Below are 11300 nucleotides of genomic sequence, written 5' to 3' on the forward strand. Positions count from 1 at the left end.
CCCTCTAACAAGCAAGAAATAATATAACTACATAAGCGCGAGCCAGAAACACAAAAATAAACCAATCACATATACTTAACCAACACAATAATTTACTAGTTTACTTAATATGAGCTATCTATCTCCCTGAGTTGCTATCATATGCATATTTTCACGGAGTTAAATTACAATTTAGAAGTGTTCAAGTATCTTCCTCACATGTAAGTAGTCTTTACTACAATGGTGGAAAGATGTTAAACTCTTGCATGATGGCTTGAGTTTGAACCCTATCAGTGACTAACCTTACATCTAACGTAAAAAAATCGATCATTTGACGGGAAAAAAAATAAATAAAAAAATCTTCCTCACTCACTCGTAATCGCTCGTAAATAGGGTTCACAGATCATGAATCATATGACTAGTAGAAAACCAAAACACTGCAACTTTCATGCAGTCCTCGCTCCAGTCACTCAACGGGAGCTTTCAATCTTTCCATAAGATCCGACCGCTCACCTACACTACACCGACCCGTTATTCCTCAACATATAACTAAACATGCATCAACTAAATCATTCATTGATTTCTTATACAACTCTAAAAATGTATAGGCAATCTAACATATATTATCATGTGTCTATCTCTCTTTTTCTGCACTGTATAAAGTCGCTCTCCTAGCTAGGTTCTTAAAATGGACGTGCACCGTCAAGTTTACTATTTTATGGGCCTCCTTTGGCATTTCCTGTCTAATCATATCGAACTATTAGGGTTTATTTACGATGTCCTGTATCGACCTATCGGTCTGGATCTGGTTGATGTACATTGCATTTAATTTGTAAATTTAATTTTTTCTTTCTTTTTTCAAGTGGGTTATTCTTATCATTTATTTATGTCACTTCTCTAAGGCTTTTTATATTAGCATCCCACAAAATGTTGAATGCACCCCACATTAAAACATAATATTAATGACTTATTTACTCTATTATGTAATGACAATTTTGACCTTATTAGGTTTAAAAAATAATAATAATATTAACTTTTAACGTATTATTTATCTCATTCAACTATCAAAACTCCTCACACCCTCCATTGTTGAATAAAACTCTAAGCAATGAAACTACAAACATGTTGATTAAGAAAAATTATTTTTGACGAATGGAACACGAAATTGATGTTTTGAAAACTTTGAAATCATTATTATTGTTATTGATAAACATTCAAATGAACCTAAACATTTTTTCAAATCATTCAATTTCAAATCATTCGACAAACTAAAGTTTAGATGGTTTGAAATCATTCGGCAAAATTAAAAATGATTGTTATAAGATTTGAGAAATGTGGGGTGTATAAAAAATGTGAGGTGTGTATAGAAAATGTAAGGTGTATATTAAGAATGTGGGGTGTGAGGGTATTATGGGAAAGGAGGTGGGGTGTATTAAGTATGTGGGGTTTATTCAACAATTTATGAGATGCTAATATAATAAGCCTTTCTCTAATAGTGATAGAGTCTACCAACGCATGTGGATCTAATCTTTATTATAAAAAAATAAAAAAAAAGATAGTAAAAATACAATTTTTTTTTTCCTTCTCATGACGAAACCACCAATTCAAGAGAAATGTTGTCCAATATTTGGGAAGCAATAATGCTATTTAAGTAAGGACCGACTTTCACCGCCCATTGCATCATTCTTCCTCCCTTGTCTTTGACTCGTTGTAATGCGCATGGAATTCATGTTTTTCAATTCAATTATTGACCACTGACCGACTCCACTCTGGCCACTAGCGCGTACCCATTCACGTTCAGTCCATCGACATGTCGCATGACGCAAGATATTTGAATAAAATGTCTGTACGAAGCTGAGGAATGAATGAGTAGGAAGTTTAAAGTAATTGATCGAGTAACGTGGTTTGCGGACTTCATCTTTACCAACTAAAATATACCGACACTAAATGTTTCGTTTTTCCAACAAGAAGTGGTAACGGTATTTCATTGATCGTCGCTCATAAATACAAGGGTGCCAATTGTGTGCCCTGCTCCCTAAACCATTGAATATGTTAGTGATGCTGAACAATGTGGCGTGTGAATTTCAACTTTTCGGACGGAATTAACAATTACAGGCAGCGTTTTGGGCTAAAGAAGCCGGTAGGCCCAGTTAACTGTGTGGACCAAGGTCTGAGATTGAAATCGGTCTGTCACTATTTGGACTATGATCCATGACTTTGAGTCCTTCATTGGATGAGGCCTTCGTAATATTTTTGTTTTATGACCGATATGATAATTTACATTAGATTTATCTTGTTATGAGGAGAGAAATTTCAACACGAGATCTTAGATATAAGGACAAATGCTCTTAACCAATAAATCGTACTACTAATTGGTTATACATGTATAATTTTACGAAATACCAAACATGTGACGAAGTGAATACTCTTTCTTTATGTCTCTCCTAGGATACGATCCTCTTCGGATCCCATCCTTCTAGATCCTGGACCTTACCCGCCCAGCTGAATTCCTCCTAATTTGAGGTAATTTATTCACCACTTGTCTCATTGACGGTTTCACTTCATTGCCCAATGCATATTTCAGTTAATCTATGAGTTTTTACCTTGTCGAAATGCGCAATTTCAGTATGACGAGCTAAAGTACATCGTCAACGACTACTACAATATTGCCAACTTCGACGATACCAATGCTTTTACTGGTAACCAGCTCCGGAAAAGGCACGACGCCAACTCGGACTTTGAAGAATAAGGATATGAAGGATTCAGATGAATGAAATCTAAAGAGAATCCCAACACAAAAATATCTTGTCTCTCTCATCGAATAGTAGTATATGTTTGGTTAAGGCTTTGTTCTTTCTTTTTTAATTCCCCTCCTGACAGGACCTTATAATTCAAGAGGTAGATTGTCTGCCCTCATGTTTGGGTGCTCTTTCCATCCCCTTCTATTTTATGCTGTCACGGTTAAGTTACGTTAACATTTTATATTAATTTTTTTTATAGAGATAATAAGACAAAAGACAATAAGAATATAAAATGTTAACATAGCTTAACTGTAACGTACAAATAAAAGAAGATGAGAATGGTATCCAACAATAGTGGAAATTCTTGGAATTGACATTTGCGATGCTCATTCTTGTGCAATCTGAAAATCCAGTAGCGTCATCTGGGTTTTTTCAACATTTAGACTAATATGCACACAAACATTGACTTTCCAATCGGAAAAGTTAAGCGTAAATATTTAAGTTAATTATGACATTTGATCTCATCTTAAAATCGTTAAATTTCTGATCTAAAATATAAATATTTAAGTTAATTATGACATTTGATCTCATCTTAAAATCGTTAAATTTCCGATCTAAAATATTGACATGTAACTTGTGTTTGGAGTTATTTTTGACATTTTATTTTATTTTTATTTAATTGTTTGCGATGGGCAATAACGTAGGAACAACAATATAAGTTTAATATTTATTATTATTTTAGAGGACAACTATATTTCAAGAACATGTGAAGATAAACTGGATCAGAATTATGTCATGTCGCTACACTAAGTTTGATTTTTTGTTTAAGAATAAAAAATATTATCTAATTGCCTAATCATTATCATTTTTTAGTTTGTAGAAACCCTAGATTTTTTTGCTTTGTGCAAGACAAATTTTTAGAAAGCGATTGGAGAGTTGAAATGTCCCAAATATCTCTAAATAGTCAATACTAGTTATGTGTAAGGCACACAACTTTTTCTTTTTAAAGAAAAATCTAACAAAATTAGAAACATATGATAAAATAATTTCAAAAATTTGACACCATAAATCGCTTGAAGTTTTAGTTGATATATGATATTGTTACAGAAGACATGTAGAACATGTGATATTGACACGAAACGACGTCGTCAGGCGCATTGAAAAACTGGCAAAGGGAAGCGTCCGTTTTGACTACCGGGCAAAATAAAAAAAAATCCTTTTCTCTCTTTCAAACATGGCGTGCTATTTTTCCATTACCAACGATAAATTTGACAAAAATCCGCTACGTCAACGTCATCGACGTCGTACACGTTCGCTCACACCAATCTTTCCGTCCACCCGTTCACACCCTAACCAAACCTCCTCCCCCCAGTCACAGGAGATCCCAAGCGACAACTTAACTCCTCATCAGCCACCTCCGATCTGAGAACTAAACGTGAGTGCGGCCGTTGCTTACAGCGTCGACGATAATATCAAAGGCTCCAGCTGACCCGTCACAATACCCAATCTCATCTCAGCCATCCATTACTTCTCGTCTTATTATTACACCAGCGCCACACCGTATCAATTTCTCTCTCTCTCTCTCTATCTCTCTCTCTCTCTGTGCCGGCGAGGACGAATGCGAAGTGGGGGAAGACCTCGCGACGGCTGAGTTTCTGACTTGTAACTCGTTCGGACTCGGACGCATCGGCGCGGGCCTTGGCGCGCGAGGTTTGTTGCGACGGCAAAGGTGGCAAAAACCACGGCGGCCATGAGAGGGAACGTGTGGAACCGTCGGACGGTACAGAGGCTGCGGCAGTTGCTGATCTCGACCGTTGGATCGATGAAGGTGAAGCTTCTGCTGTGCTGTTGCATCGGATTCACGCTCATCGTGCTCGCCAGTCGAGCTTCGGATTTCATGGGATGGACGAGTCACACTGCGGCTCTGGAACGGTTCTCGGATTCCCGGTTCGTACGGTTGCTTAGATTTTTTTCCAAAAACTCTACATATCCGTATTATTCGCTAATTATTTAATTAGGCAAACTTCCACTTGCACATAACTGTTAATCATTATATTTTTAGTAAATAATTAAGATCGTTGTTTATACTTTGATGTTCTACTTTCTGCTAATATCTATATTTAGAAGGACTGATTCCAAAGATTGATTAGAGGGAAGAAAACGGCTTGGTAGTCTGCAACAATTTCGTTTTTTCGAATATGAGTGTTTGATGCTCTGTTTATACCGGTATTGTTCGGGTCTGTTATGAGTTGTGGTGCATATTATGAATTATGGATGTTGTAGCAGGCATGATTCCGATGGAAACGGAACATTAGCTATTCGAAGATTTGGTCACTTTTCTGCTGGTTTTTTAGCCAGAATGGTCGCTGAGATTGACATAACTCCTCACTTTGGTATTTGATATTGAAAATCGATAGAAGTGGTCTTGAGTATGATTGACGGTGGACAAACCCAGGACAACTTGTATCGATTTTCAATGTTAGGGACCAAAGTGAGGAGTTATGTCAATCTTTTTGGCTAAAAAACCCTGCTTCAACTCATTTTCCGAATTGGATAAGATTGGGAAGATTAAGCTAGCTTTGTGTTGTTCTCATTTGCTTCTTTAAAGAGCACACTCCTAGAAAATTTTCAATTGGCTTATTGTTGATTGTATCATAGTAGAGAGATACTGTTCATTAAGCATCCATGCTGAAATTTGCAATTTGTATGCAGGAAAGGATACTCTATTGTAATGAACACATGGAAGAGATATGATCTTCTGAAGCAGTCTATTTCTCACTATTCTAGATGTCCTCGGCTTGATTCAATACATATTGTGTGGAGTGAGCCAAGTCCTCCGTCAGATTCTCTCAGAAAATTTCTGGACCACATTGTACATCTGAACACTAGAGATGGGCGACAAGTTGAATTGAAATACGATATCAATAAGGAAGACAGTTTGAACAACAGATTTAAAGAAATTAAGGATTTGAGAACAGATGCCCTTTTTTCAATCGATGATGATGTTATATTCCCTTGTTCTTCAGTGGAATTTGCTTTCGATGTTTGGCAAAGTGCATCGGATACAATGGTTGGCTTTGTGCCTCGTATGCACTGGATTGATCCGGTATGCCTCAATATATACATTTTCTTGTTATTTAGAGAGAGTATTATCCAACATTCTTGCTGTCTTCTCTATATCTTAAGCTTCTATGCTGGAAAATTCGTATAAATTTCTGTTTGAGGTAGAAAGTTGGTTTTGATCTATTTGAGCTCGAAACTAGGTATTGTTCTTTACTTTTTAGGCTAGCCAACGTTTACTGAAGAAACACCGTTTCTTATTAACAATTTTGCAAACTCTGTATGGCACACTTGGTCAGCTGTCTTACCAAATATATGCTCACTGTGCAGAAAGGTGATAAGAATCACTACATATACGGTGGATGGTGGTCGGTTTGGTGGACAGGTACATACAGTATGGTACTGTCTAAGGCAGCCTTCTTCCACAAAAAGTACCTAAGTTTGTACACAAATGAAATGCCAGCATCAATCAAAGAGTTTATAACCAAAAACAGGTTTGCACTTTTGCTTTGTTCATCTGTTTCTTTCTTTTCGAATGCTTTCATCTTATGAGCTCTCTTTGCGGGTGTGCCGGTGTGCAGTGCGTGTGTTTAGCAAAAGTTTTTTCTTAAATATGGGGTTTGATTTCACCAGGAACTGTGAAGACATTGCAATGTCCTTTCTTGTAGCAAATGCAACTGGTGCTCCCCCTATATGGGTGAAAGGTAATCATATATCCTCTGCAATGAAATTGTGTTCGTTTTGGCTTTTGAAAACTTGGACAGGATGTTTCTGCATATTGTATTTTCACTTGTTGCATATCAGAAAGCGCTTTTGCAGTACCTTTGTCCGTTCACCGTTCATTTTTCATTTCTATTGTGGTATTTTCTTTCCTGATTGCTTATGTCTCGCTACGCATTACTGTACTTTTCATTCAGGTAAAATATTCGAGATTGGTTCAACTGGCATCAGTACCTTAGGAGGTCATACTGAAAAAAGAACCAACTGCGTCGATAGGTTTGTTGCCGGGTTTGGACGGATGCCATTGGTACCCACTTCCGTGAAGGCCGTTGACAGCCGCAACATCTGGTTTTGGTGATTCCACAGCACGCTTACATATTCCTCGATCAAATCCTCGAACAACAAGAATTTCCACACTTTCAACCGGTTCTTCTTTGTCCCTCAGATGTATAATATTGAATTCTACGAAATGTATGCGTTTTTGTAACAGCAGCCAGTTTAGTGCGCTCATGTAGATTGATAATTCTTGTATTCTTACCGTGTAACACAAGGCAGGCAGTCGCTATATGGGTAATGAGATAGGTCTTTCCGTGGAAATCTTCTTACCATTTCGGCCGAACGGTTGCGAAATCGTATCTTCTTATACAAAAACTTCATCCAAACTCAGCGTCAGATCATTCTTATTGCGATCAAACTGGATAACAAAACTGAGAGATTTCCATCAACTGATGGGTTGCATGTATTTATAATAATTTTGAGATTACATCAGGGGTTTATCAACCCTATTTAGACGGCAACATTTGAATTTGAACGATACAACATCTGTGAAATCAAACTTTCAAACATTGAAAAATATGCTAGACCTATCAGAATTATCCTTGGATAAGGACTGCATTCCTGAATAACAGACTTCAGAGTTTAAACATGAGCTGGATTCTTGATAACTCTGACTTGGTCTAACATACCCGTCATAATTTGTCAATTAGTTTTATGGTGAAACCTCAATTTCATCAGTTACCCTAGGATGTACTGAGAGGGAAGCAAGTATCTTCGGCGCCAGTGCTCCAGAGGAAATTGGCATATCTGGAGGCGTAATAGGGATTGTCTGGCTCCTCTGCCACTGCTTGCTGGTATCTCTCTTCTGCACCCCACAGGTCTTTCCTTACTATCCACAAGAAGTCCGCGTACCGGATCAAAGCCTCAGCGTCTGGTTTCTCCCCTTGCACGGCACGCCTGAAGCACTCCTCGGCCCTGCAAACGCAAACATAGATCACACAACACAGGTCAAACAAAATTACACGACAATTTGAGTCCTATCGTATGAAAAGCAAAGAAACAATTTGATCCTAACCGAAAATCCAACTCCGGTAGAGGTCTCGATGCTACAAAATCATCACAATTACATCATGCTTAGCTGCTCAAATTCGAAACCAAATCATTTACATAGAAATGTCGCTTGAAGCATCGAAAAACCTAACCAAATCTAGTCGTTTCCCAATGATTTTCGGTCAAGTTAGATTATGCAAAATAGTAAGCATATTGAAGCAGATAGTTTGATAAATGATGCTCACCTATCGTGATCGCGAGCCACGACATGGAGGAATTGTGCATAGTTTGAGAGCAGAAGTGCATTCTGAGGATCCTGAGCTAAACCCATCTGGTACAAAAGGTCAGTCCTAAAGTAGTGCTCATGATAATCCGGTTCGATATTCACAGTTATCGGTGACACGAATTGCTGCACCGTTGCGTGATCAAGAGCCTCATCCCTCATTTCTGACTGCCTTCTCGAAGCTTCCTCCATCACAGAGTTCCACAACTTCACATCCTCCTCTGCAGTGAACTCCTTATCATTGAACAAGGAGACACCATACATCTTCTCAAGATCAACAATGGCATGCCTGATTGAACTTTCCGAGGTCACATTGTCAAGAAAATCGGCCTTACTGCCCTCATTCGAGGTCTTTTTCACAACCCTAGTAGAATCGTTATCGGAAATATAATCGGGTTTCGAGTAGGGTTGTTCCTCTGTCTCAGTCTCGGTCAAAGTCTCGGCCATAACAGGCAGAGGTGCTGCAGCAACAACATTGCAATTCATCGAATACACACTGAAATTCGCCAGCAAGATCATCACGTAAACCATCAAAGTCGGCGACCCCGAAAACACCTGCTGGAACAACCATACAAATGACATGCTCATCTCTCTCTTCTGCACCGTCGCTATCACCTCCTGCAAATCTTCAGAGTACAAACTTTCCCTTATACTCAAAGCGTGGCTATGGAGCTCATGGATTATAAACACCATGGAAGAGAATGCCTTGTTCAGGGAGCAAGAAGTAATCTCCCCTGCTCCTCCTTTAGGACCCTCTTCCCTTTGCTGCCGCTGCTTCTTCTTGATTAGCCGGAGCGAAACCGGAAACTCGAGGCTGTTGGCCTTTCTTTCCATGGCGGTTCTGACGATTTCGCTTCTCTCCGGCCAGTCCGGCGGCTCCGGATGAATCCCGAGCAGAGAGGGTTCCAACGCACTGAACTTGAAGCTTGAAAACCGCGTCGAAAAGCCGCCGCCTTTGCTGTTTTCGCCTTCTGGGTAAGTCAAAATCGGAGAGATATTCGAGGTCTTCGACGCCACAAAAGCCGGTTCCTCGACGTTCTCGTCACCGTCCTCGGAAAGATTGAACCTTTGCGCCAATCCCTCAATCTGGTTCGACAATTCTTCGTACGAGAAATCATCAAACTTTGATCTGCAAGACTGGTTCGAAGTACGTCGACGTTTCAAATCACCCGACCCGGAAGAGTTTAACCAACGAACGAACCCGCAACCCAGAGCTCCACTGCTTCTTCCACATGGTTTTGTCACAGAAGGGAAAGAAACCGAAACCCACGACGCTTTCGACGAAGAAGAAGAAACTGGTGCTGAAATCTGCATCGTGCTCTGCCAGCTCTTAGAACAGGGTACGATTCTGGAACCCATATCTCGAAATCAACGATCAGAATTTGGAGAAGACGATTGAGAAATATGAAATACGGACAGGCCCAAAGCCGAAAATTGCAAGGAAGAAGACGAGTGGGAAAATGGAGAAAAAGCAGTTCAGTTCACACTGATAAAGTGACATGGGAACTCCCGTGTGCAACAAAAAGTGTAGCTGCTGGAGATATTTTTAAGATAATTTTTTTTTTTTTTGGATTTTTTTGGATCCTCCAAGAAGTGTCTAACTGGGTTCTAGAAGCCTCTTGATGAATAAGTTGCTTTTGCTTAGTATCCAACCTGACAAAAACGCATAAACACATTCTAAATTTCTAATCATGTTAAAAAAATTCAAAACCTTTGAAATCCAAAATCGATAAGGATTTGGATATTAGCATATAACTCTTCACTGTTCAGTGATATTTAAAATATGATACATTTGGTCTCTGAATCTGTTCAACGTCGATTATTTTGGTCATTCCGTGAAAATCTCTGTTAAATAAGGAGAAAATGGCAAAAAAATTTCACGAAAAAACCAAAATGATTGATGGTCGACGAATTCTGATACCACTTCTATCGATTTCAAATTTTAGGAACAAGGTGAGTAATTATGCCAGTCTCATGAACTATTTTGGCTAAAATTCCAAATATAAATTACCGAACAAAAACAAAAGATGTGCAGAAAAAAAGGATGCAGTTGCAAAAAAATTTGTTGTATGATAGAGAAATAATTTTCGCACTCAGATTTCGACATTATGCACTTGTCTTGCTCTTTCTACTTAAATATATCAAACGGAAATCAACGGAAATGAATGTGAATATCACACAATCCACGACCTCAAATTATTGAAAAAGAAAATCCGAAGAAAAATTTGGAAAACAAGGAATGAAAAAAACAATGTGTGAGATGAAGAGAACATTACATGATGGGAGACGATTATTTGGAGATCATTTCATGATTTCTCTAAACCATTGGAGCCATCGAGGAGCAGACAACCTCACCTTCAAATTTGTACTTGTATTTTCCTTCTTTTCTTTTCTTTCTGTTGGAATTGACAGAGAGACCCAAAAATTTTGTTGAGAAAAAATGGGCAAAAGATGGGAAGAACCAGAATAGGTTACAACTTTTTCAGGTTCTTTGTTTGTTGGCCGTAGAAAGGTATCACACTTACGTGGACAATTCCTATTGGTTCATTTCGATGATCAATTACTTTAAGATTTTTTTCCCTTACCACCGTATTTATCATGTTTGATGAGTTTAAATTTCGAGATTTATACAGTTGATAAATACAAATTTTAAAATTTAAACTCATATATTAGTGATAAATAAAGGGGTGTGAATTACAACTACTTAAAGATGATCAGCAAAAATATGCTCACTACTTTATATAAATAAGTTCGTAAATAATTTTTTCGAAAAAATAAGTTCTTAAAGTTTTTAGTGAGTGTAACCTGAGACTTGTGGTTTCAATACAAATATTATTCGTCATCGTCATTCGAGCTGAACTTGAATTCTTTCTGTCACATTGAGATAAATTTAGTGAATTTAATAACTTTGTGTATTGAAAAATAGTTTAGGAATTAAATTTTAAGTTAATTAAATAAAAAGAAAACTAATAAAAAGAACTTGAAAATTTTGAATTTTAACGAAAAGAACAAAATAAATAGTAAAGTGAATAGTATCAGGATTAACTTTTTATTTTTTAGTGTAAAAATATGATTTTTCGTTAAAGTAAACAGTACTGAAAGTTTTTCGTTAAAATCATCTTAAATGAATTAGTTTATAAAAATAAATAAAAATCCAAAATTTACAAGTTTGCCAGAAAACAAAGGGATTA

The 11300-nt window shown here is 37.7% G+C and overlaps 2 protein-coding genes across 2 annotated transcripts; one reads left to right on the forward strand and one right to left on the reverse strand.

The window, feature by feature from the left end:
- Window positions 1-3965: 3965 nt before the first annotated feature.
- LOC103455113 (glycosylinositol phosphorylceramide mannosyl transferase 1-like) lies at window positions 3966-7097 on the forward strand. The gene is made up of 5 exons (XM_008394708.4): window positions 3966-4667; window positions 5433-5826; window positions 6111-6274; window positions 6414-6484; window positions 6698-7097. The coding sequence occupies exons 1-5, from the start codon at window positions 4471-4473 to the stop codon at window positions 6856-6858; spliced, it is 987 nt and encodes a 328-aa protein (XP_008392930.1). The 5' UTR covers window positions 3966-4470; the 3' UTR covers window positions 6859-7097.
- A 111-nt stretch (window positions 7098-7208) lies between these two features.
- Window positions 7209-10577, reverse strand: LOC103455114 (uncharacterized). Its single transcript, XM_008394710.4, has 3 exons — window positions 10386-10577; window positions 8072-9762; window positions 7209-7751 (listed from the first exon to the last, which is right to left on the reverse strand). The coding sequence occupies exons 2-3, from the start codon at window positions 9466-9468 to the stop codon at window positions 7520-7522; spliced, it is 1629 nt and encodes a 542-aa protein (XP_008392932.1). The 5' UTR covers window positions 9469-9762; window positions 10386-10577; the 3' UTR covers window positions 7209-7519.
- Between the last annotated feature and the right edge of the window lie 723 nt (window positions 10578-11300).

Source organism: Malus domestica, chromosome 01, assembly GCF_042453785.1.
Source record: "Malus domestica chromosome 01, GDT2T_hap1".
NCBI lineage: Eukaryota > Viridiplantae > Streptophyta > Magnoliopsida > Rosales > Rosaceae > Malus > Malus domestica.

Coding starts and splice junctions, on each gene's coding strand:
- LOC103455113 (XM_008394708.4), top strand. CDS start 4,471: ATGAGAGGGAACGTGTGGAACCGTCGGACGGTACAGAGGCTGCGGCAG. Junction 5,827..6,110: donor GTATGCACTGGATTGATCCG/GTATGCCTCAAT, acceptor CTCACTGTGCAG/AAAGGTGATAAGAATCACTA. Junction 6,275..6,413: donor GAGTTTATAACCAAAAACAG/GTTTGCACTTTT, acceptor TGATTTCACCAG/GAACTGTGAAGACATTGCAA.
- LOC103455114 (XM_008394710.4), bottom strand. CDS start 9,468: ATGGGTTCCAGAATCGTACCCTGTTCTAAGAGCTGGCAGAGCACGATG. Junction 7,752..8,071: donor GTGGCTCGCGATCACGATAG/GTGAGCATCATT, acceptor TTGCGTTTGCAG/GGCCGAGGAGTGCTTCAGGC.